Here is a 25,630-nt window from a genome sequence, read left to right on the forward strand (position 1 = left end):
CCAGGACACTATAGCTAAAGTAAATGAAGTTCTTGGCATTACACCTTTGGATGATGTTATGATCGACAGCAACCAGGTATTTCATGTTTCTGTATAACTGCACCTAGGCAGTGGGATAAAAGGGTCACCTGCATACACCATTCATTTAGAACGTAGCTTCTGCTAGGGACACTGCTCAAAATATATCAGCAATGACAGCTGAGAGGGATGAGGGTATGGAAAGCTGAGCTCCAGCAACCCTAAGTATGAGGTCAGCAATGGATAAAACAGGTATTTCTCTTTAAGAGGTAAGCTATTCCTGCGAGGAGCAGGGAGTTGGACTCGATCCTTGTGGGTCTCTTCCGGCTTGAGATTTTATGATTCCGTGTCCCACAACAGACATACACAAGCTACATGTCTGAATTTTCCAGCCGGCCAAAGCACATATAGGAGTGTGGAGAGCATTTTCCAGCCATGTGTTGCTTTAATGGGACCTTCCTCCAAAGCTTGAAATGAATGACTTCTTCATTGCTGATTGACACAACCTGAGAAACAAAGATTCCCAGTGCTCAAGGACTGCACTGCTGGCTATGCCACATGCTAAGAGTCTGCTTTGTGCTGTGCTTGCTTTGTAGGGGGTGATGCATGATACAAGAAATATCCTCAGGCATTCCCACTACAAAAAGCAACTAGAGTTTTACAGCAAAATTGTCATGGTGAGTAAAGGTACAGACCGGGAATAGTGGCAGTGGTTCAATTTTATGGGATGTCTCTGCAGCTTGGTATTTAAAAGAAAAAGAGACAATGGAGGTGTCCCTTCTGCTTGAGGTTGTTTACCATTTGTAAACAACTTGATGAGGGTCTTCCAGCCCATATACTTCCAAAATATTCTCAGAGCCATGCATACATGTAACCTTGTACGGAAGATACAGAGCTACACTGGAAGCAGTGGGGAACAGCAGGACAGGCAGGACAGCGCCCTTACCAACATGGCACAGTCCTGCTGAACCCAAGCAAGGTGCAAAGAGCAGGACCGGTGGTGGTGATCAGGATCAGCCACAGCCCAGTGACGACTGGGCAAACCCACAGTGACCATAGAGTTCAAGTCCAAGCTGGGAAGTCAGTCTGTGGGGTCAGGGTCAGGGTCAGCCAAGCTGGGCACAAGCATCCTAAGACCACAGCTTGGGCAAACACCCAGCTACCACTGAGTTTAAATCAGCTCCTGGGACAAGTGGTGGAGCATCTGTGGTTGGAGATGAGACTTTTCATAGGTCCTTTTCACAGTACCCTCTCTGCCAGTTTAGCTCTTTGCAGATCTCTCTATGAGGAAACAGAGACAGTTGCTGGATGCCAGAACAGTCTTTTAAGTAACCCTTGGACCTCTGCTTGTCCACTCAAATGGTACCATCATCTTTGACAAAGCAAGTTCTTCAGTGCTAAGTTTATGGGGAGCAGCTACACACAAGAACAGGGAGGCAATGTAACATTACATCAACATAACATTACAAAGCTTTGTAAACTGTTCTCACTTGATTTTTCAGCAAGCTGGCATTGCCCCAAGAACCGAAACTGAAAGGGTGTTCACACTGAAGTGCTGCCAAGTTTATTGTTTGCTGTTTCTTCAGAACCCACCAGTTAAAGCTGAGTGGAAAACACAGGGAAGCACAATAAAACATTTAGAGCACATCAACTGGAAAGAAGCAAAAAACTGGAGAAACCCAGCGTTACTGTGGCCCATAATGAAACGTGGGGAAGAAGTCATTGTGAAAGGTGTAGTCTGGGATTAAAAGTAGCATGACTTCAGTCAAGCTACTCATTTACATGACCACAAGATGAAACAGCTGCTGCACAATATGCTGCTTTTCTTTCTCCCATGAACTGCCTGCTTTCCAGAGTTAGTAAGTTAGACGCTCAGGGCTTGGGGCTCCTAGGATAAATCATTATTTGCAAACTTATTTAAAATTGAAAATGCTTGCCTCAGTAGCATACATGTATTTCATGTAACATTTCTTTTTTGCTGCCTCTTAAGCAGCATTTGTGTGGAAAGAGAATCTGTATTTCTAGCCTACCCTACCTGCTCTTCACAAATGCTTATGACACTGTCAGGTAGCAGGTTGGATCTCAGCCACCTCACTTGCCTCCTTACCAACAGCCAGTAGCAGGACCAACACTTTGCGGGACCCCTAACAGCAGTGCTATCTCTGTCCTCCCCTGCTTCCTACGGCAGGTGCACGAACTGTAGGCTCATGTTTTCCACTTCAGCAGCAAGACTGAAGATGGCCTGTTGGGAAGCAGGCATCCTTCTTGAGTAAAAATGTCCTTACCTGAGAAAATAGATGAAGGCACTAAAAGACAAGGTTCACAAAGGCTACAATGGGCTTTCAGAAGGCAGGTGTGCATAGGTATGTGTACCCAGGCACAGACACTGAGGCCCACTATTAACATGCCAAAAGGCCACTTGTCTTAACACAAATGCCTCCTGCCTGTTAGTACTCAGCTGCTTTCCCATGTCCGTACAATTTACCCTTCAGCTCATACCTGCCACAGCTCTTGATCAAAGTGCTCTGAAAGGTTTATTTCACAGCATAAGGGGGTTGCAATGGGGCAAAAGCATGCTTACGTGCTCATGTAACAAAATATTCGGTGAGAAACTTGAGATCTGCCAAATATAATAGACTGGAAATCCTGCTCTGTGCCTGATGAGTCCTTTCCTGCAGTTCTGCTTTCTAGTCCATCAGTTTCCTTGGCTACACAACCCTCCTGCCATTTTCTCAAGGGTCCCTAGAAAGAAAGGCAAATTGCTGTGCAGCTCTCTGCAAGCAAATTGCTTTGCTTCTCTCAGGAATCCACTGTTCTGTGAGTGTGTTTCAGGTCACTGACAACAGAATCACAGACCTGTTAAGGTTGGAAGGGACCTCTGGAGATCATCCAGTCCAACCCCCCTGCCAAGGCAGGGCCACCCAGAGCAGGTTACACAGGACTGTGTCCAGGTGGGTTTTGAATGTCTCCAAAGAAGGAAGCACCAGCTGGGATCCAGCTATGTGCAAATAAATTGGCTTTTACAAAACCAGAGTATTCTGAGAAACTGGCTGCAGAAGACCTTTACTGGAAATATTTATTAGGGAATAGAGCAAATGAATTAAAATTACATATGCCCCGTATTTCCTACAACTTCCTCAAAAAGAAAGAACCACAACAGTTAGTTTTTCATACCTTGTAAGGTGTTGCAGACTAAGGTGTTGCAGACTAAGTGGGCAGACTAAGCTGGACACTTCATCTTGCCAGGTAAATGACAGGGAAGTTGTCCAGTACCAGCAAGTAGGAGCTTCAGCATGACCCTGAGCCAAATGCCATGTGATTATATAGGTTTAATAGTACGTATATGCAAGCTGCCATGCTCTATTTGTTACCTGCTTAGAAATTTTGTTAGCACTTTGGAGCAATCAACAAAACACTGTTGCTTTAGACAGGTCACTGGGCGCAAGCATAACGGTTGTGGCTGCTGCTGCTGGTTGTCCTGAGATAGCCTGAAACCTCCAAACAAGAATGTCCCTGAAGAACAGGTTGAGTCACATACATACACCCTGCCTTCCTCCATGTTGTACAGGATACAATCATGAAATAATCCAGAGCTGTCTTCCCTTTGTTCTTTGGCTCTATACCATCATTGAGAGACTTGGAGAAATGCTGCTGACAGTCCTGAAATGTTCTCCCACAACTTCTTCCACCCTCTGTCTCTTGCGGACAAGGCAACTCTTCCAGAGCTTGAGAAGTGTATTGCATTTCCCATCACCTCCTCTCCCTCCTCCTCTCCCTTTTCATCAGTCAACACAACTATGCCAGAAACTCCCCCTCACTCAGTCTCATTTGCTATCTAAGCCAAGCTAAGACAGTTCTGACCTAGATTTTCTTCAAATCTCAGGGCAGATCCTCAGACGTTTTCCCTGCTCATAGATTCTTCATCCAGAAGAAGGGGGGCAAGTCTACCCATATCTCACAGATGGACAGAAAATGTTGGGAGTCTAAGTTTGCTCATCCCAGACAGAGAAAACATCTCTGGCAAGATAAGAGCTGTGTACAAATAAATTCAGATAGCCAAGTGGGTTAGATCCTCCTCCTGGCATCTGGAAAGGATTTCTCTGTGATTTATTATCATCCTACCAGAGATGCAGGATTATACCTGGAGCTGAGGCACAATGGCTTTTCTTCAGGTCTGTAGGATGCAACTAGTTGCTGCCTCAGTCCTTCAGACTTTTGTGGGAGATCTTTCTGTCTGTTCTCACCAAAGACCCAGCCCAGGTGTCCTCTTCGCTTCTGCTCTCCCTGTTGACCAAGTGGGCAACAGCCAATTCTCCCACACAGAACCAAGGTATTTGTTTATTCCAAGTTTGGGCAAAAAGGGGTGCTAAATGGTATCCCACAAAGCTAGCACACACCCCATACAAAATGCACATATTAATACAATTCAGTTCGGGATACTATCTCACCATAACCCTCCCAACACTTAACGATTGGTCAAGAAACTTACATAAAACTACTTCATTGATTCCTCATTACACATGTTCAGGGAAGGGCCTTTTAACCTGGGCAGGAGTCTTTCAACCTGTAGGCATAATTGTTAGTATTATACCACCTTTTAGTATTATGATGAAGGTATAATGAGGATAGTTCACCTAAAGGATACCCTAATCATGTTGTGCTGACATGTTGAAGTCACATCTTGATGACATCCTTGTGTTTTCAGGATGCACCAGTCTTCAAGGTTAATTTTTCCTGATTAGAGATTCATTAGCCCTGTTTCTTAATCCACCTACACAAGGCCAAAACCTTCTTCCCAGCTATTAATTCTCTTCATAAGTCAGTGTTGTTCCTAGGTCATCCTGACCTTTTAAGGAGGCCCTGGTTTAGGGTTTTCCATAGTAACACAAGATCCAATTTTTTAATTATTCTACATAACATAAGTCCTTATTTTTTAACTATATGCCTACAACATTCCTACTGTCTGGAGGGGAAAAGACCCTGTTCCCAGTGGAATTTAAAAATATCACTCCTATGATAAGAAAGGCTAAGGAAGAAGCAAGCACATGCCTCCTCTGGCACATGGGCAGGACAAGCAAACGCCCCAGCAGCCAACACCCAGGCTCCAAGAATTTGCCTTACCTGCTGAAACACCCATGTCTAACCCAGACAAAAAGCAGCAGCAGCACAAATCCTGTCTGTTCTAGGTTACGTGCAATGAAAATAACTGAACTTCTCCAGCAAAGAAATTAGAAGAAGAGGAGATGGCCAGTCCTGCATATTTGCTAATGGTTTAAACTTTTACCACAATATCTTGTTATTTCTGAAAATGTTTTAGTCCAAGCTAAATCCCAAACTTGGTCCTTTTTATATTTTTTTCATGAAATTTGTCCCTGCTAGGAAACAAAAATCTCAGACTATAGGCATAAACAAGAACTAGAACTCAAACAGAACTCACATTAACCAACATTTCTAGTATAACCTTCAAAAATATTGATGTTTGTGTCTTCAGTCTGAATATATAAGTCAGGAGATTGTTATTGTAATTATTAGTATTCTACTTCAGCATACAAAACCTGACATAGAAAAATTACCTTTATGGCAGCTAATTCCCTCTTGAGTTTTTAATTGCAAAATCATTTAACCATTTTCATACAAAATGTTTCTGCGTCAAAGTAATGATTATGGTGATGGTATTAATGCAACCAAGGGGGAGTGTGTTCTGCCAACATATTACATTTTTAATAGTTTTGTTATAATTAATAGAAAAGAGTTAAGAAGGTTTCTAATGGCTTAGATGGTTAGGAACTTTCCTAACTGAAGTCAGCTAGAAAAGTTATTTGGCTTCTGACACACTGGGCACACTGGTTTCTGTCTTCTGAAGAGCAAGGATACACATCTAAAACTGCGGTCAGTCATTGTGATGGATGGACTTTATCTGGACTGGGCAATGATGTGTGACCTTGTTCCATGGCAATTTATCTGATGCTTTCTCTGGCCATGTCATTCTGCTTTTAGCTGCTTTGTGTGCCTCTGTAGGACTCAGAAAAGGCAACACTTAAAGTCGGACGCTGAGCCATGTACTACCCCAAGGTTAATATGATGTCCTTTGCGTAACCTCCTAATTAATGTTTTAAAAAGGAAATTGGTGTGAGACGGGATTCTCCTCTGTTCTGACTTCCATGCCCTGGGTCTCAGCCAACAAAGGAGACACACTCAAGGAATTCACCACTGGAAAAGCAAGGGCAGGCCTAAAAGTTTCCCATCACATTTGGAGAAGGACCCCTTTGTGGGGACCCCTGAACTGAGGGAGGTCTCTTTGCTGCTGCTTGCACCTTCCACCATCTCACAGCCACAGGAAGGGAAGCAGAGGTCTGGGCCCATCCCTCAGCAAATATTTGACTTCTCATTCACAGCTTTCAGAAAGAACCAGGGAGACACCCATGAAAACTGAGCTGCAGCTTCTGGTTTCTCACAGAAAGACTCCAACAGTTGTAAAAACAGAGATCCTGAGGTTTAAACCCTTCCTTCCCACAACAGCATGCTTGGATGATGGCCTCTAACCAGCTTTCCAGTGAGACTTCAGTGTGGGAAGGAAGGTGCCTGCCCTGGGAAGGGAGCTTCCCTGAAGGAATGGGTGGGCGGGCCTGGATTCTTCACCTGGAGAGAAGCTGACTTAGGTGATCACAGGACGAGAGGGTGGGTAGGAGCCACACATGTGCTCTTCCTCTTCAATTGCAGGAACTAGGGTGATGGAAGCAAAATGAACAGAAGGAGGTAGTTCACCACACAGCAGAGTGAAGGTGCTTGCCAAAGGGTGTTGTGGCTGCACAAATATCCCCAAGGTCAATGTGTATCTGGATGGGTGTCTGGAAGAGACCTCCACTGGGGGTCCTTGCAGGTTGAAACGGGATAGTGAGTAGATGGCCCTCTAGTCTGGAACCACTTGGGATGCTCTTATAGTCATAAAAATTTCCTGAAAGAAATGTTGCCTGTTAGTTTTGCACCAAGCAGGCTTTACAATTGTCACACGTCATCTATCCCCACCACTTCAGTTTGATCAAGTATCTTGACAGCTGCAGAAAGGACGCAAACTTATTACAGTGTATCCTAATTTGACAACAACGCAGTCATATGCCAACTTTCATCTGGATCAAGTCCCAGGGGGACAAGTAGGCAGTGACCTGGCATCATTACTGCAGGCTCACAAAGGCTTGAAATATTCCTGAGACAAAATCTGTGCTTTGGGATCCCTTGGCCCTCCCTGCAGAGGCAGGAACTGGACAGAGAATGGAGGATGGTCAGGGTGGGAACTGGACAGAGTGTGGCTGCGAGCCACCATATAAGCTGCACCCATCTCCTCTGCATTTGTCCCCAGCCCTGGCTGGCAGTTTCCACTCTGCTGGAGTCCAAAAGCTTCCTTCCAGGATCTTCCCTGTGGCTCTCACACGGAATCTGTGTGGACCAACAGCTCCACAGAGATGCAGTGGATGCTGCTGTGGATGCTGTGATTCCTTGGGGTCACTGCAGCTCAGGGCTTTGTGGCAGGAAGACAGCAGGAAGCCAGTGGTGAGTGCAGGGAAGGGGAACCATACAAGTGATTCTCCTGAGAGCTGCTGGAGGAGAGGGGGAGCTGTGGGGTGAAATATGAGCTCACTCCGCTAATAGAGATAACAGGGTTTTATTGAGGGACAGTCAATAATGCAAAAGCAACAGCGCTGGGTGTGTGACCATAGCCAGAGGTTACACCGATTAGTATTTGTTACAGGTTTATATACTTTCACTATTGCATTAGTCACATACATATTCATAATTCCCGCGTATAGGTGGGGAATATTATAACTAGCTCCAGGAACTTATCATCGTAAGTCTGCTCCTCTTGGCATCTGCACACTGCTCTCCGGTGATTGTGGGCAGGGGTCTTGAGGATGAAGTAAGCAGTCTTCCTCTCGTGAGTAGAGGTCTTCAAGATGAAGTAAGCAGTCTTCCTCTCGGTGCACTTTTCACCTTTGGCACAGTTGGATGCCCCAGTAATCACACAACTACCTTAAACCAGCCATATCTGTAATTATTCTGATAGCTGGCAAAGATTTAGAACAGCGTGACCTTCCTGCAAAATTTATTGCAGGGTGGGCAGACAAGGAGTATCCAAAGCTAGCAGATGCTTGGGAGGCACTGTCTCTGAACTAACTGATAAGTAGAAGGATGGTGTGAAGTAATTTATTCATGTTTAGTGGGGCCACTAAATTCCACAGACTTACAACACAAACATTATTCTTTATCTTCGATCTAAGTTAGGCTAAAACCCTATGTTTTCCAGGCACTAGCTTTTGTTATATCAAGCCTCCCCCCCCCCCCTTTTCTTTTACCTTTACAAATTCTTTTGCTGTGTGACTCCATTTTGCTCAAGAGTTCTGGCCATTTTCAGCTTATTGTCTAATCTTGTGTCTTTAGCGAGCTTTGCAAACTCATACAGTTATATCCATATAACAACACCTATGATTTGCGAAAGCCAATACATTTATGTGTTTATCACTGGGCAGAAGCAAACCTTTGGCAATGTGACTTCCAATCATCACAGAATCCCAGACTGGTTTGGGTTGGAAGGGACCTCAAAGCTCACCCAGTTCCAACCCCCTGCCATGGGCAGGGACACCTTCCGCTAGAGCAGGTTGCTTCAAGCCCCTTCCAACCTGGCTTTGAACACTTCCAGGGATAGGGCAGCCACAGCTTCTCTGGGCAACCTGCGCCAGTGCCTCACCACCCTCACAGGGAAGAACTTCTTAGTATCTCATCACGTTTTCTACCGAAGGGAAGAAAGCCGGCGCGGCAGACCCCCGGGATATGCCGTGCTGCAAAGGGCGCTCAGAGGGAGGCCCAAAAGCACCGGGAGCCCAGATGAAACCCAGAGGCACCATCCCACAGGCGCAGCGGCCGCGCCCGGGTAGCCAGGGCAGGAGGGGGCGGGAGGTGACGCTGCAAGTGCGTGGAAAGGCTCGGCCCCTGCCACGCCTGCGCGAGAAGGCGGCTCCTCCTTCCCGCTGCAGTTTGGTTTTGATCAGCCTGGCGGTAACGAGCGCCAGGGCTCCCACGTACGCCCCGTACAAAACGCATCCCCTCCCGCGGAGGCGTGAAGCGGCAGGAGGGCGTTGCAGCACACACCCCACCCTCGGCCACCCATCACAGTCCGGACTCGAGCAGAGAAGGGCGGGTCGGTGTCAGACTGCAGCCGCCGAGGGGGTCTGTCATTGTAACGCGGGTCTCAAAATAGGAACGGGCAGATCACGGCACCCGGGCATCCCGCGAAGTAAGCGGGGCACCCGGGGGCGACCTGTACCCGCGCAAAAATTCCTCTCACATTGGTAGTGAGGACCCGGGCGTCACCCCGAGTCGTTATTTTCCTTACTCATAAGTTTAAGGCATAAAAGCTAGCTCCCCGCCCTGACAGCAGAACTCTACGTGTTATCTCTGGTGGTCAGGGCGAGGAAGTCTGCACAACATTCTACCGTGTACATGCTGAGTTTCTATTATCTTGACTATTCTCCCCGGTTCTGTTTCCCTGTTAAGTCGCATAGCCGCTGCCGCGGTCAGAACCGGGTCAGGACATACCGTACCGTATGCAAATGAACGGCCGGGGCGCCGCGGGGCGTTCTGGGACACACGCCCCGCTTGGGCAGGATCTGCCTTACGTCTGGAGGCGGGGCGAGGAGCGGAAGCGGTGTGATGTCACCTCCGGGTCTGGATAGCTGCGTCTTATCGTTGGGTCCCGCGACAAGATGGCGGACTTGTCTCTGGACGAGCTCATACGGAAGCGCGGTGTAACCGTGAAAGGGAGGTAAGCGGCCGGGAAGGCAGCGACCCGGGACCGGAGGCTTCCGGTGGTTCCTTTGCTTTTCCTTCTGTTATTCCGTTCTAGAGGCTATGGGTCTCAGCCTGCCTCAGCGCGGCCCAGCCATATTCCCCGCTCTCCCCTTCCCATTGGCTTAGGCGTTGTTCTGCGGGACCGTGCCTCCGGTGCAGATTGGCGGTGGCGGCCGTCGCTCAGCGCTGGGGCTGGAGTGGACTGGGGCTGGGGTCTATGCCCACACCTTACCCCCTGTGCTTGGCTCTGCCCCGTGGGCTTCGGCCCCGGCAGGGCAGGCCCAGCCGCCGCCTCTCCGCTCCCTTCTCGGGTTCTTCTGGTTGCGCTTTAGATTTCTGGCACAGCCCATTGCTTCACTGGTACCTCAGACCTGCACCTTCCCCGCTGCCTCCTGCTTCTCCCCCAGTGGTGTCCCCCAAGACGGGATCAGCAGTCCCCCATCCCTCTCGGCATCGAGCCGCCCTGTATCTGCAGCGGGAGCTCTCCGCCATGCAGTGCCTTGGGGGTGCCCGATCCCCTCGCAGCTCCCTGCGCGGCTCGTTGAGGTGCGGCACGGTGCATTGTGGGATGGCCGTGGGAGGTGGAGTTGTGCCACGGGGAGCCGTAACTGTAGCAAAGCTGATCCAGGTCCTCATAGGCGAGGCTTCCGGCTGCAGGGGCTCCGTGAGGATTGCTGCCTGGTCCTTGGAAACTAGTCTCTGTAGCAGTTAATGGTGCTCTCACCGATTGTTTCAAATGCTTGGGTAGATGTCGAGTGTGTTACATGTTAGCTACGAGATTGCATTCTTCACTTGTACAGCAGATGTCTCCGGTGTAGGCTGGGCCGTTTATTCTAGTGCAGCTGGTGGCAGTTCTTATCTGGCTTCTCCTTCAGTACCTTTTCATCTTCCATTTTGCTGTAGTCTCTTGATGGTTCTGAAGATCTTGTCCGTGGATTTCTACCTGTGTTAGCGTGGCATGCTCCTTTTTTTCTTAGTTTGTTGTTGGAGGAGTGGGGTGTTAAAATTTGTTTTATTTAGGGGTCATTGAGAAATACTAGATTTTTAACTCTGAATGTCTCCACTTAACATGTCTAGTATTTTAAAAGTTATTTGCTGACATATGCTAGCAAAATGTTCAAACACTTTTAAATCTTAGTCTACACAAGGCCTTGGCTTTGCACTTTCATTCATGTTATCCTGCATATTTGGAACAGTCTTATGTTGCTTAATATACCAGGCACCCACTAGATCCTTTCTCAAATCCCTCCTTAATTCTCATTTCTTCCAGGAATTCTTCCTGCTTTTATTTGCTGAACAATAGTCCCTCTGCAGCACTGTAATAATTTCTGTGCTGTTTGTCATTTTCAGTTCACTTGTCCTAGGTTCAGCCGTAACTGTTATTTTTCTCCTTCCTAGTAGCTGATCCACTGCTGTTTTGGCTTCAGTCTGGGAACAATGCTGATAACACACCAGTGTTTTACTGGTTTGTGTTAAGTGTTTTACTGTTGCCCAGTAGCACTTGCCCTGACCAAGGACTTCGCAGTTTCCCATGCTCTGCTAGTGAAAAGGGGCACAAGAAGCTGGGAAGGAGCAGAGATAGGACACCTCACCCAAACTAGCCGGAGGGGGTATTCCATATTGCAGCATGTCATGCCCAGTATGAAAACTGGGAGGAGTGACCTGGAAGGCCCAAATCACCGGTCGGGTCAGACTGGGTGTTGATCAGTGGGTGGTGAGGAATTGTATTGTGCAGCACTTGTACTTACTGTTTTCTTTTCCCTTTCACTTTTTATATTCTCTCCCATTGTTATTCCCCTTATCATTATTAGTAGTACTAGTAGTAGTAGTAGTTTTATATTATACTGTAGTTATTGGACTGTTCTTATTTCAGCTGAACTCATTCTTCCCCAGTTCTCTTCCCCCTCCCACCTGGAGGGGAGGGAAGGAAGAGGTGAGTGAGTGTCTTTGTGGTGCTGAGTTAACAGCTGCGTTTAAACCCACAACAACACTTTAAAGCATTTCTAAGGTAGCTAACTTGACTTTGTGAAGGTTGGATAAACTGAATAAACTAAAATCACCATATCATAGAATCACAGAATCGTTAGGGTTGGAAAGGACCTTAAGATCATCTAGTTCCAACCCCCCTGCCATGGGCAGGGACACCTTATGCTAAATCATATCACCCAAGGCCTCATCCAACCTGGCCTTGAACACTGCCAGGGATGGAGCATTCACAGCCTCCCTGGGTAACCCATTCCAGTGCCTCACCACCCTAACAGGAAAGAATTTCCTCCTTAGATCCAACCTAAACTTCCTCTGTTTAAGTTTTAACCCGTTACCCCTTGTCCTGTCACTACAGTACCTAATGAAGAGTCCCTCCCCAGCATCCCTATAGGCCCCCTTCAGATACTGGAAGGCTGCTATGAGGTCTCCACGTAGCCTTCTCTTCTCCAGGCTGAACAGCTTCAACTTCCTCAGCCTGTCTTCATACGGGAGGTGCTCCAGTCCCCTGATCATCCTCATGGCCCTCCTCTGAACTTCTTCCAACAGTTCTATGTCCTTTTTATGTTGAGGACACCAGAACTGCACACAATACTCCAGGTGAGGTCTCACAAGAGCAGAGTAGAGGGGCAGGATCACCTCCTTCGACCTGCTGGTCACGCTCTTTTTGATGCAGCCCAGGATACAGCAAGAATATTCTTTCAGTACCTTATCTTTAAAATTTCTCTTACTATTTTGTGATTTTTTTTTTCACCCTCTTTTCTCATAAAGAAACCCAATGGAGAAAAGAAAACATTAAAAAATACTTAAAGGAGGAGCTGTGTTAAAACATTAGGCGAGCTGTTTCCTTTTAAGGGGAGATTTTGAAAAAGCAAATCAAACCTGTAACAAGAAGCTAGTTTCAGCTTTCACTACGTAATGGGCTGCTGCTTAGTAATACATATGTACAGGTACAGCTGCTGTCCTTTCTGTGGCCTGTTACCTTTCTGTCCTCCGCATTGTGATGATGATGTACTTAAAAGTAAAGTCCATTGAGTGCGGTAGTTCTGTTAGTAGATTAAAGAAAAGGCACTGATGTTTAAAAGTGATTTGACTGATAAGTATTTTTGCTGGTAGTTAATCAACTTTGAAACTGGTGACTTTGAACTGAGATTGGTACTGGTACTTGTACATCTTAAAATCCAAACTTCTGTGCTCCCACATATCTGAATTTGCTGCCAAGAATTCTTGAAATCACATGTAGTTCCATGTTTTCTTTGTATCAGGATGTAGTAATGTATTACAAAAGATGCTTTATTAGACCTGCTCAGTCCTGAAGCTAGAAAATGTGTTTCTGTTCTCCTTTGTCTTCAAAGGTTTCCCTAAAGTACCTAAGCTGCTGATGAATTTTGTTTAAATATAGTATGTAGTTAGCACAGCTGAAATCAGACCCTTTACTGAAGATTGTAAATGTGAGCTTAAGCATGGATTTTGAAAATCAGTTCCTTAGCTGTTTATGTAGAATGTAAAATCCAGCATAAACCATCTTAGGAGCTCTACTGTTGTATTTTGACATCTAACCTGAGTGGATTTCTGTGCAGTAATAATGACCTTTTGTTTGCAGTAACACAAATACTTTTATTGATACTGTATCACATCTTACAATGTCTGAAACTCTTTCCCTCTTCAGGCTTAACACAAGGCCAGTCTATGGAGGTGTAAGATCTCGCATTGGGATCCAACAAAACCTTTTAAACAGATCATCCCCAGCTGTCAGCTTCCAGCGGACATTTGATGCCCGACAGAAGATAGGCCTCACAGATGCTCGACACAAACTGGGGGTTAAAGATGCCCGTGAAAAACTGGTTCAAAAGGATGCTCGGTTTAAAATCAAAGGGAAGGTGCAGGATGCTCGAGAGATGTTGAATTCCCGAAAACAGCAAAATGTTGCTACTGAAAAGGTGACCAAAGTGGCAGATGCCAGAGAGAAGATCACCTTAAAACGAAGCACTCCAGCTGCTATCAGCCCAACTATGGGAACAGCGAATCCAGCCGTGAAAATCACCAAAACTATCCAAGTAGGTCAAGCACGTCACCTCTGAGCCCCTCAGTTATTCTACAGCTGTCCAGTAGAAATGATAATGCATGAATGTGTTCACATGTTTACAATAGAAGCAATGGTGGTACAGTTCATTCCAGCCTGTAGGGCAGTATTCAGAGCCTTCTGGGTCTCATTGCTGTTGCTTGGAGTTTTTTGTAGGATCCCAGCTTTCATTTAAGATTTAATGTGAATTTTGGGCCCAGTAAAGATTAAAGCAACATTCTTGAACACTGAAGCATTAAAGTAGCTGTCCTGAATGGTTGAATAGTCTCTTTCCCACCTAAAATCAAAGAGAATGCATGCATTTTTTGGTCATTTATACACCACCCCTTTTTGCAAGTTTGATGTGGTAGATTGTCCTGTCCAGATAACTAGCTTATCCTAGTGGTGGGATAACAATTTAGAATACAGAGCTGTGTTTGTATCTAAGAAGATGTAAAATTCAATGAGTCCTTCCACAATATCTCTTGTTTCTACTTGTCTGGTTTTCAGGAAGGCACTTGCTTCCAGAGACTTGCCTGATTACATGATGCGTTCCTGCTGAGGCTCCAGTTTTATTTCAGTTGCAGTATAATCACTTGCTCACCCTAACCTGCTGATTTCCTTTGACAGTTTTCTAATTTCAGTTTGCTGTGTGTGCAGGATTCTTGGCAAATCTCTCTGAGAAACAGTTGCTGTTGAGCTATATGTGTGTATTAAGTACTGTGGGTAGAGTCAAAAGAGAAGTTTCCAGACTGTCAGGATTGTGGTTTGAGGAGTGGTTTTGTTCCTCACCTCTACAAGCATGTAACTGAGGTTCCTAGCCTACCTATATCATGTTCCTTTTCCCAAAGATCAACAGTCTGTTTACACATACCTAGAAAATCTCCTATTCTCATTGATTTGAAGCCTAGATAAGTCCACCTTCTGTTCAGCTGTGAGTTTTGCTCAAAAGTATCAAACGTATTTCTTCTGTAAATTAGCCTAGGAAATTTGTAGGTGGAATTTCAGGCTAAAATTACTGCCAGGATGACCTAAGAAAGAGAAAGGACTCTTGTGGCAATAAGAAGGGCTAATCATAGAGCAATAGAGCAGTCTGTTCAGTAGTATTTTAATTAGGAGGGTAATTAATGTGCGTGTTGTCCTTCTAAGCCAAATCACCACCATCAGCCATTAGGAGCTGAACATTTTCTACAAAGTTTCTGGGAGTTAAAATAGTTTCCAGAGACTTGGTACAGTAGCAATTTCCTCTAACCTGCTTGGTTTTTTTTGTTTTTTTTTTTGGTTTTTTTATATATTATTTGATTTGACCTGTGGTACTTTCTGTTTGTTAGACAACATCATGCAAGAAAAGATATTGTAGAATATAATGGTGATTAAGACTGTAGACAAAACCATGCACATGAGAAATTAACTATTTTTGGTGTTAGGATCTATACTAAAATTCTGAATTTCTCATGGCCTTTCTCTCTTCCCGAATGTTGGAGCAGAATCAAACAAAAGTATTTTCATCTGACATGCAGCACACAGCTCTGATGGTATTGTGGTCTTGTTTCTTGTAAAGGAAGGAAAAAAGCCTTAGAAAGCTAAAGAATTTCCATAACTCTGCTTGTGTTTTTGTAGGACAGGTACCCTTGTTTCTGAATTGATTAGCAAATTGAAACATGAGGGTGCTGTGGTGTAAGTTACAGTCTAGAGAAAATGCAGATCTGAAGATTTTACTGCCTGTATGGAGTGTTTTTGGAAGAAGACCCATTATTGTCTGTAATGGAAAGCTTCCAGCTGTTTCAAAAATTAAAAGGGCTTTTCTGGGGAGAGGTGTTGCTTAATTACAGTTGTTGAATAGTACAGCTACATTCCCTGACTACTTCTGTTGTGGTTTCTCCGTTTCTTGGGACAGCAGGCCACAGAAAGGTCAGCTACACTACCCTGTGCATCACTTTATTCCACTACAAGCAATAGAGCTTATTCCAGCTCTAGTGTGAAGAGGCAATATATACTACTCCCTTGCGATAGAGCTAACTAAATTGTATTGTGTCCCAGCTTGTTGAGTTTGATAGAAATAGGTATCTGGTTCCTTCTAGCATGAAAGATTTGCCCCATTCCTGTTTTCATGTTGGCAGAAACGTAAATCTAGTCAGTGCTGGCAGGGTACTGTCCCTTTCCCACTAATCTTGGACTAAAACTCAAGTAATTTGAATCAGTTTCTCTATGTGGCCTTAGGTCTTAATTTCTTCAGTTAAGCAAAGCTGTCTCATATCTAACACACTACAGCAAACAGATATTATAGCATTTTGTGGTAATATGTTTCAAGAGCAGGAGAGCTCTTCATTTAAGTGGTCTCAGGGTATCGGCTAACAGCTTTGATCTGAAATGAGGATCTGGTGGACTCTAGTGTTTAATGCTTTGGTTCTTTCTCTCTAACTGTAGCAGAAGGCTCCAGTTCCTGGACACTCTCATCCAGCAGGAATGAGGATCAATGTGGTGAACAACCATACACACAAACAGGTGTGTGCCCTTGCTCAGTGCTCTTCGTTACCTTCTGAGGGGGGAGGAAGGTGTTCATGAGCATTGGAACATGCAAAGAAAACTTTAAATAGAAAAGTGGAAGATCTCAAACAGCTTAGCTCCCTATTCTTGCGTGTTTAAGACACTGCTATGGTAATTGATTTTTTCATTTAGTCTAATTAATCTTGAATCCTTCTATGTTATATGAATATGAAGTAGGTATTCCCAGTTTTTATCTCTGTGCTAATGTTTTTCTCTAGAGAGTGTGACCTTTATCTCTGATGTCTTTCTGTAAATTTCGCAGTGACACTACTTCAGATCCAGTTGTTGGTTGTTTTGATTCAGCATCCTGCCAGTCTCTTCAGAGAATGGATATGATTGTACATGGTCAAATGTTCTACAGTGAGGTGGGAGAGGGTATAACCTTTCTGCAATCCCCACTGCGGGTCCCTGCTGGGAACCTGACAGTGAATGATGTTAACTGGTATTCTGATGAAATTTCGAAGTTGCCATATCCCTTGCCAAGCAGACTCTGAGGAAGACCCTAGAATTCGTGTTGTCTCTTCTGGGATCAATTATAAAGGTCTTTGTCACAGCCCCCAGCTGTTCAACCACCTGACCACCTTGGGTGCTTTCAGGGAGGAAATACAGAGTTTTATTGCTTGTTTTGTGTGTGTGCATACATGAAGTATTACATGAAATACTGTGAATGTCAGTATTCCAACATCGTGTCCTGGGTTGGGGTTTTTTTGCCTCATTTATGATAACTTCAGCTGTTTGTGTATGTTACCTCTGACCTGCTTCCCTCACCTGTCCCAGGTGCTGTCACTTAAGGAAGTGCCTTCATTATTCTGACCTTATCACTATAAGCTTTGAATCCATTTCATCCGTTTCAAACTCAAGTCTGTTGTCCTGACAGCTAGTATTTTTCAGGTGTTTTCTGCGCAATTCTCCTCTGTTCTGCCATCACTTTTGGGTTTTTTTTCCTTCATAGCATTTCTGTGACTGGAACAACTTTCCCGATTGTAAACCAGAATCTTGCTGACTATGAAAACCCATGTATTTTGCAAGCTTTCATTGCTAATCTCTTCATTTTTCTTTACCTTTCTACTGTATTAGTGGGAAGCTGTTTTGAATTGTGACTTCTTCTTTTCTGGGCAGTGCCATGTGTTTGTAATTTTTTTCTTAGCATTACTTAAAGTCCATGAAAAAAATATTTGTGTAGGAGCTTATGTCAAGATTATAAGGCAGGGCTGTGAGCATTAAGTTGAACTGGGAAATTCATTATTCATTCAGTAAAGCTCCTAGTGTGGTGTTTTCTAGTGCCAAATGCATATGTGCTGTGTTGTGGAAAGCAGACTACTCAAAAGGAACATTTGGTTCAGATGTATTTGGAAGGCATCTGCTTAATTTAAAAACAAACAAACAAAAAACCAATCAGATGTACAGGCTTCAGCTTTAAAGGTAGCAGGGTGCTAGAAAGTGAGACACAGGTTTTATTCCATGAATGTGTCTTCACCAGTCCTAATGAGGTCTAGCGATTTGAAAAAAACATACATGTTTCAGTACAGCTTTACTACGGCATTTTTGGAAAAGAAGTTGGATAGTTTTTACACTGATGTTTTGAAATGGGCTTGAATACCTTCAGCTTTTGTGCCCCAGGCCTGCAAGGGCAGAAGTCCAGTGTAGTCATGTTCATTACCTGACGAAGGCTGAAGACAGGAGCAAACTGCTTATAAACTTGCTTATAAATCTATCTGCTCATAAATTATTACCTTGCTTCTTTTCAGGGTCTCTATGACATGGAAGAAGATGATGAAACTGTCTCTCCCCTTGCTAGCAAACAGATGAAAATCACCACAACAAACAGTTTCCTGCACAACACGGTAAGAGATTATCTGAACAGTCCCCACCATGCCGTGCTTACATTGGGTAGACACACATGCTGCAGCTTTACAGGGCTTATGTTCTTTTAAAGTAGGTAAACGATGCTTTTTCCTGAAATATTTGCTCTTTGCCCCACCCTTCCCTTTGTGCCAATGCTTCTAAGTGCTATTTTTTTTAGGACCGATTCCTTTTAGGCTAACTGTGGTTTTATAGGCCTTTTGCAGCCAGAATGTGCTTTCTTACTTGCTGGCAGGTTGCTGCATGTTATTTCTCGACTTTCTTCCTGTTGAAGTGTTTTGAGCCTATCTTGTTATTGTTTAAGCAAGCAAGAAAGGAAAGCTTTCTGCTGCTTCTAGAGACTGGACATCAAGGCAGGAAATCTATTGCCATGCAAAATCTTAGTTGGCAGTTTGCTGGGGAGTACCAATGCTCTGGAGAAGGTGGAATTTCAACACAGATAAATGCGAGGTCCTGCTCTTGAGATGGCATAACGCTCTGCAGCTTAAGCTGAGAACTGACTGGCTAGAAAGCAGCTTTTGTAGGAAAGAGCCTGGGGGTCCTGCTGAGTGGTATATGAAGAACGGGTTAGCAGTGCATCCTTCCAGCATCAAAGGCTAGCTGTAGATTGTATGTTAGTATGATCATAGCCAGCAAGTCAAGGAAGATAATTGTTCCCATCTGTTTGGTGTTTTGGGAATGCACCTGGAGTTCTGTGTCTATTCTGGGGCTCTGTGATACAAAACAGACACTGGCAAACTGAAAACAGTATGACAGAATCATCAGAGGGCTGCAGTATGCAGTATGTAATGTGTGAGAGGGTGAGAGCAGTGTCTCTTAAGACTGAGAAGAGAAGGCTGTAGTGAGATCTGTCCACTCTCGATGCGTAATATGTCATAGAACGGACAAAAGCCGGGTCCTTTTCAGGAGTGAACAGGGAGAAGACAAAGCAACAAATGTATTGCAGCAGGAAAAATAAGGTGGAGAGGGGAGACAGAAAGTCGTGCAATTCTCAGAATATTGATCAGCATCTGGCACGGGACCCAAAGAGATTGTGAAATTGCCATTCCCGAATATTCAGCATTTAACTGGACAAAGTAGGGTGTACTGAGCTAACCTGATGTCTCTGAAGTTAGCCCTGCTTCAGACATGAGGATTGGACATAAGTTTACCCTAAATTACTCTGTGGTTCTGAAAAAAAGTAAATTCATGTGGCTTTACCATCACACAGGCAATCTAGTGAAGTGATCATGTCATTTTCTTTTTTCTCATGTGGGTACTCAGAATACACCTCCTGGCATTTGCGATCCTTAAAAAACAGCCTTATGGGTTGTCTGCTTTTTTATGGTTTTGCAGGAGTAAATGTGTTCTCTTCAGTGTTCGTAGCAGCTACCAAACACAACTTTTAGTCGGCTTTTTAAACTCTGGTAGTTTCAACTAGAAAGGTTACACTCCATGCTTCTGAAATATTGCTGTTTGTACTAGGTCTTCGTATAGCTCAGTCTTAATGAGCAATTTTTGTGAATACTTTGTAAAGTAGTTGAAAATCTTTGCATAAAAGGAGCTTTTCAAATTCAGATCACAGCGGTGAAGTTCATTTAAAAAGAATATGAAAGTAAAAAGTGCTTGTTAAGTGAGGGAAGTGCTTTTTGGGAATAAACATACTTTTATATGCTCATGTCCAGAAACTTGAGTTGATTTCTGTTTCAAAGCTGAAACTCCCAAGCGCTGTAGTGGTTTTGACACTGGAAAGGACTCGCGGTTCTTAGTGCATGCTAATAATATTCTCCTGCTGTTGGTGCTTCAAAGAGAGGGATAACTTTTGTAGCCTGCAGCTCTCAGAGATACTTTCTTTCTTCCTCAGACTGGGCTGAGTGGCAATAAATTCTCTCTGTCCAAGACTGTTCCCCTGACTAAAGTGGTCCAGAATGATACATATACAGCTCCGCCTGCACCTCCTTCTCCTATGCGAACGAAGGCCTTGGCAAACATGTCCCGGACCTTGGTGACAAAAGAAGAGCCTCCAAAAGAACCAGCACCCATTGAGGTGAGCTTAGGGAAGTGTGAGATGCTCTTTAGAGAAGTCTTTGAAACATATGAATCTATGATTCTATGATATGAAACTTGCTGTTTATTCATCATATGAGCAGCTTATTTCTGCCTGCCTTCCACTAGTATTCCTAGGACTCCATCAAGTTTATTTTGATAACTGCAACCCGTGTCCCAAGAATTTGAAATTTATCTAACTATTCTTTTCTTCAAAGTTTATTGGGAAACTGGGAATTCTCAGCACATCTTGTTTCTCTCAGCTTTTCTCTCTAGCATGAGAGAGCTCATGGTCCTGGAGGAAACCATGTTACAGGGAGGGGCCAGTTGTTTGGACACTTCTTGGTGGCTTCCATGTCCCTAGGAGTAGTGTTTTAACACTGCTAGGTATATTGTCTTCTGTCCACTCCTGTTAGCAAGAAGAAAGAGAATTCTTTCAAATACAGCTTCTTTCTGTACTCATGAGACTTCTCAGGCAATTTGTAGACAACTTGGCTGGAACTGCTTTGCAAAACTGCCAGATATTGGGTACAGGTAACCCACCAGGTGTTCCCAGGCATCTCGAGTTCAGCGTACTGTATTTGGGGGATTGCTGGCTGATGCAGAGTGAAACAGACATGGGCTTAAAAGTGTGGGCATATGTATGTGGATTAAGTTAAGTGTTATACTTGGGAATGAAAGAGAAAAGTTACTTCAGAGAGAAATTAACATGGAAAAGGGGCTTCTCTATTGCCATCAGGTGACCTGGGCTTTTGTGACCATTGGTACTTCCCATTAGTAGCTGTACCTCTCCCCTTTGTGTGTGTACAGACTTTCACAGACATCCCTTTAGTGACTTTTTTGGTAATGCTTTCTCTGCTGTCCTGCCTGCTGCCCTTTTTATGGGATGCGTTTGTTTGTGTTGACAGCTGGCATTCAGTCCTTTGGAAGGTACCAAGATGACAGTTAACAATCTGCATCCTCGAGTCACAGAGGAAGACATTGTTGTGAGTGTTACTTACTGCCAAACTGTGGATGAGCGACGCTTCTTCCCTTATCCTACTTCTTTTGATAAGTTGGTTGGTCTGTGGTGAATGTAGTGAAGAGGGGTATGATGTGGGTTTGCTTTCCTTGCAAAAACTTTGAAGGGACCTGATCAGTTCGGGTTTTGTTCTTAAGTCAGTGCTTAAGATGGGACAAAATTCTGATATCACTAGAAGAATTCCCCCAGATGATGCTTGGTGTTCTCCTTGCCCTCATCCAAATTATCTATCTTCCATTCTCAGCAGGCTGAGAATAAGCCTGATCTTCATGTGTGATAAACAGTATAGAGTACTGGCCTTGAACTTTTCTGCTTGTGCAACCTGTATTACTAATGTGAAGTACTCATACTATAGCAAACACAGACAAGCATCAAGATTCTGCCATGTGTTTACTAAGCATGATGGGTGGTGCAATTAGGAAACTAAGCCTTTCTTACTCGGTGTCTTTGGTCAAAGTGGTACCTTTGATGTGACCTGTGGTCATGACTAACTCTCTGCCCTCAGGAGTTATTCTGTGTGTGTGGTGCCCTGAAACGAGCCCGTCTGGTGCACCCTGGAGTGGCTGAGGTAGTATTTGTGAAGAAAGAAGATGCTATCACAGCATATAAGAAATACAACAACAGGTGCTTAGACGGTAAGTTCAAGGCCAGAGTTGTATTTAAGATAGATAAATCAACAACTTTTGCCACCTCAGCGGAGAGTTTAAAAGCATCTCAGATGCTATCAAGAGAGAGGAAATGCCAGTAAATCAGTTTGAGCTAAATAATGTAATACACTTTTGCAACCAGCTAAATATATGCACAGTTTAAGTGAAACAAAAAGATTTTCCTAGAAAGAGAATGCTCAAAGGTAGAGGCAGGTTCCTGGAGTCCACTAGTCTAATTTCCAAATGAAATTCCTTTTGCTTCTAATTCACTTCCTAGAGTTAGATAGTCCTTACAAAGGCTTTACCTGCTTACAGATAGCTGTTTGCAAAGTACAAGTAAAACTAGTATTTTCAGAAGTCTCAAGGTGTCACCAGAACCATATTGAATTTGATTGTAAAACAATTAGTACTGGCTTCTCCATAAACTTTGAACAATGGGATTTTTAATCTGGATTCACCTCCAATCTAAATATAGACTGAAATTAGCTTTTAATTTTTAGCTGGAAATAGGTGCTGCTTCTTTCTCTAGACGAGTGATATGTTGTGATCATCAGATGAGGACTAGGCAGCTGAGACTGGGAAATCCTTTTATGTCTCCCACATATTAGGTACAAAACCCTTGTACTAAGGGGTTTGTACCTATACGTGACTTCTTAATTAGTGTAATTGTTCACATTGTAGTGAATATTTCGGTGGCTTTTCTGTTACTGTGATTTTGCAATTAAAGATGTATTAGCTTTTCTTTCTCACATTTTCCCAGCATGTGAAACTCTTGCTTTCCCTGTTGTGTGATATTTCTGACTGTGATATTGTGTGATATTGCCTTACCACAATTCTGATAAAATGACTGGTTTTGATTATATTTTTTGTTTAGGTCAACCAATGAAATGCAATCTTCATATGAATGGGAATGTGATCACCTCAGACCAGCCTATACTTCTGTAAGTGTCCTGTGGGTGGGGGAAGAACCAAATGCATTTACAGGCTCTGTTTTAAGAGGAACCTGAGGGGAGGAAAACCATTGGCAAGTTATCGTCGCATTAATATTTTCCTTCTCCTCTCTTTGCTACTCTGTATTAGAGCTAAGGGAAATACAGCTTGACTCCATAGTGTTCCCAGCCCTTTAAAACCTTTATCTCTGATATTGGATATTGTTTTGGGGTTTTTTAATTATTGTTTTTTTGTTTTTATCCTCCAGCCGACTGAGTGATACCCCTTCAGTAAAGAAGGAAGGGGAACCACGCCGGTCAAGTGCAAGCGCCTCCTCAAATCCCCCAGCTGAAGTGGACCCTGACACGATCTTGAAGGCACTCTTCAAATCTTCAGGGGTCTCTGCCTCTGTGCAGCCCACAGAATTCAAAATCAAACTCTGAGAAGGGGGAGCAAGAAGTGGACTGGAAACCCATTTAAGTTGGGGAAAGAAAAGTGCAGGAGTGCAGATGTTACTTGCATTTGCCTGCCTTGAAATTTTTTGTTTTCTATGATCACTACCTTACTGTACAGTAGTGTTCCCTCTTGTGTGTGTGCTTTCTGTTTTCATAGTTGGAGTTTTCTTCCATGATTTTTTTTTTTTTTCCCCAAAAATAACCTCCCCTTTCTGCCAATAATGTATTACCAAGCATATACCATGTAACTCCATCCTTTACTCCAAAGCCCCTAGTGGCCATTAAAAGTGCACATAGACTTTAAGGGAAGGAGTGGTGATCTCCTTCTCTTTTCTTCTGACTGACCTTTAACTAGAAGGTGCTTCCCCTCGGTTATCAACAAGCAAGAGTACCACATTATGTCTGAAATTGCTGCACTGGGTACAAAGTCAGGTGTGGCTCTACAGGAAGCACTGTTTTGCATCTTTGACTTGCATTTGGTGACATACTACTTCATTCTGACTGTTGGACATTTTTCTGCTCAGCAGCTGTAACTGCAAAGTGTGAAAAACTGAGCCTCCTGCTGTGTATGGCAGCCAACAGAGGCGTAAGGCAGAAAGGATATATGCACAAGTGCTCTACCTGTTGCCCCTACTGGAGGCGGGGCTTAACTCTACAGCAAGGTGGAAGAGTGGGGAAAGGCTCTGGCATTTGTACAATGAACATATTAGTCCTGTAGGGTCAGGGTCAGTTGCTCTTTTCCGGACTGAAAAAGAAGAATCAATCCTGTGTTCAGAGCTAGAAGAAATCCAAGTGTTTCATTCCCATTAGACTCTATTACATCTTCCTGCTGATGCAGGGATGTGATTTTTCTTTTTTTTTTTTTTTTTCCCCCCTTCCCTTGCTTTCTAACTTACCCAATCTCCTATAAAAAAGGAGCTGGGGCCATTTTCAGATGCTAAAATGTAGGAAGCAGTCTTTTCTTGCACCCGAGAACTCGCTTTGGGAGATGTCATTTGAGCAATGTTTGGCAGCTATGTGGGTTCACATGCCTGAATTTGGAGGATGTTTGCAGCACTTCCTGACTTCAGAGAGCGTTTTTGAAGAGAAAAGCAGGTAGCACTCTAAGAAACACAAGGGAGAGCAGCCTTAAGCAAGTCCCATGCAGAGCAGCAAGGGTGTACCCTGGGCCAGTGAGCATCTGTGGGGAGCCGCAGGCCACTAGGTGGCACTTCCAACACTTCCCTTCGTTACTACAGAGTAATTGCCGTGGATGTTTGAAGTCCCAGTAGCTCCATTCGTTTGTATTTGTTCAAATTGTATTGTAAGAGAGGAATGCTGAGAGCCACTTCCAGAATGTAGTTGGGGTTTGAACTTGATCCTTCTAGCTGGGAGATTAATCTAATCCATTCTGTTCAGGTCTGCTGAATTTCAGTGACCTCTGTAACCATTGTAGGTCCGGATTTAATTTCTTGCGATCAATCATATGTTTCTTTTGCTTTCTCGTTCTGTATTAACTCTTTGCCCTTATCTAGCTCATGCAAATCATTCCTCTATCTCACTGTATCGCTTTTAACCATTGAAATAACTGAGGACTTGGCAGGACTTGTCTTTTTTTTCCCCCAAAGAGTACTCTCTTTGGTTTGGAAGCCACCAACACCATTATTGCTGTGGTGCTTCATGTGAACAACAGATGTTTGTAGGGGAGGGGACCTTAGACAGCCATGGTTCTCCTTTTTTTAGGTTGCCCATCAAACACTTGTGTTTTAATTAAGAAAATTCAAATAAAATGGGGGGAGGGGGAGGAAACATTAGGGGTTGGAGAAAATAATGTGTTAACTGTTTCTGAATAAACGTTTGTTATACAGAGAGTGGATTCTAAGCCTTTTTAGATGCTGTGAAGCAACTGAAAATAGGTGGAGTTCCAATCAAGTGTGCTTATATATCAATATAGAAACTTTAAAACTGATAATGTAATGAAGAGCAAGAGGAGTATATGGATGAGAGAATTGATCCTTATATGCTTTTTAATCTGGATTATTGAAATTAGTTCCTGATTCTTGCTAAGTGGGAGAAATTTGTGTCCCCACCTAGTTTAAATTCTGTTATCACAGAAAAGAAAATGGCCTTTGTTATTGACAGCCTAGTAATTTAGAAAATTATTTTAGTAAAAAACAATACAGCTGTGAAATCCAGGGTACCTGTTCTAAATGAAATAGGGTACTTTCCTTATTGACTGGATAAAAAGGTGTGGAGATAC

General features: G+C 43.9%; 1 protein-coding gene and 1 non-coding gene across 5 annotated transcripts; one reads left to right on the top strand and one right to left on the bottom strand.

Annotated features, from left to right (window-relative positions):
- Positions 1-9,271: 9,271 nt before the first annotated feature.
- Positions 9,272-9,420, bottom strand: LOC130610957 (U12 minor spliceosomal RNA). The gene has a single exon (XR_008975126.1). It is a non-coding gene; the product is annotated as a U12 minor spliceosomal RNA (small nuclear RNA).
- A 256-nt stretch (positions 9,421-9,676) lies between these two features.
- On the top strand, positions 9,677-23,693 carry POLDIP3 (DNA polymerase delta interacting protein 3). 4 transcript variants are annotated; one of them, XM_057430658.1, is made up of 9 exons: positions 9,677-9,832; positions 13,511-13,898; positions 16,331-16,408; positions 18,199-18,294; positions 20,157-20,339; positions 21,247-21,324; positions 21,865-21,994; positions 22,881-22,947; positions 23,205-23,693. In XM_057430658.1, the coding sequence occupies exons 1-9, from the start codon at positions 9,774-9,776 to the stop codon at positions 23,377-23,379; spliced, it is 1,254 nt and encodes a 417-aa protein (XP_057286641.1). In that variant the 5' UTR covers positions 9,677-9,773; the 3' UTR covers positions 23,380-23,693. The 4 variants fall into 4 exon arrangements, with proteins under 4 accessions (XP_057286641.1, XP_057286649.1, XP_057286661.1 ...); XM_057430666.1 differs by having other exon boundaries at positions 16,334-16,408; XM_057430678.1 differs by lacking the exon at positions 20,157-20,339.
- The last annotated feature ends 1,937 nt before the right edge of the window (positions 23,694-25,630 follow it).

Source organism: Pezoporus wallicus, unplaced genomic scaffold (assembly GCF_028554395.1).
Source record: "Pezoporus wallicus isolate ANWC-B61680 ecotype Strahan unplaced genomic scaffold, APGP_CSIRO_Pwel_v1 scaffold_3294, whole genome shotgun sequence".
In the NCBI taxonomy this organism is placed as follows: domain Eukaryota; kingdom Metazoa; phylum Chordata; class Aves; order Psittaciformes; family Psittacidae; genus Pezoporus; species Pezoporus wallicus.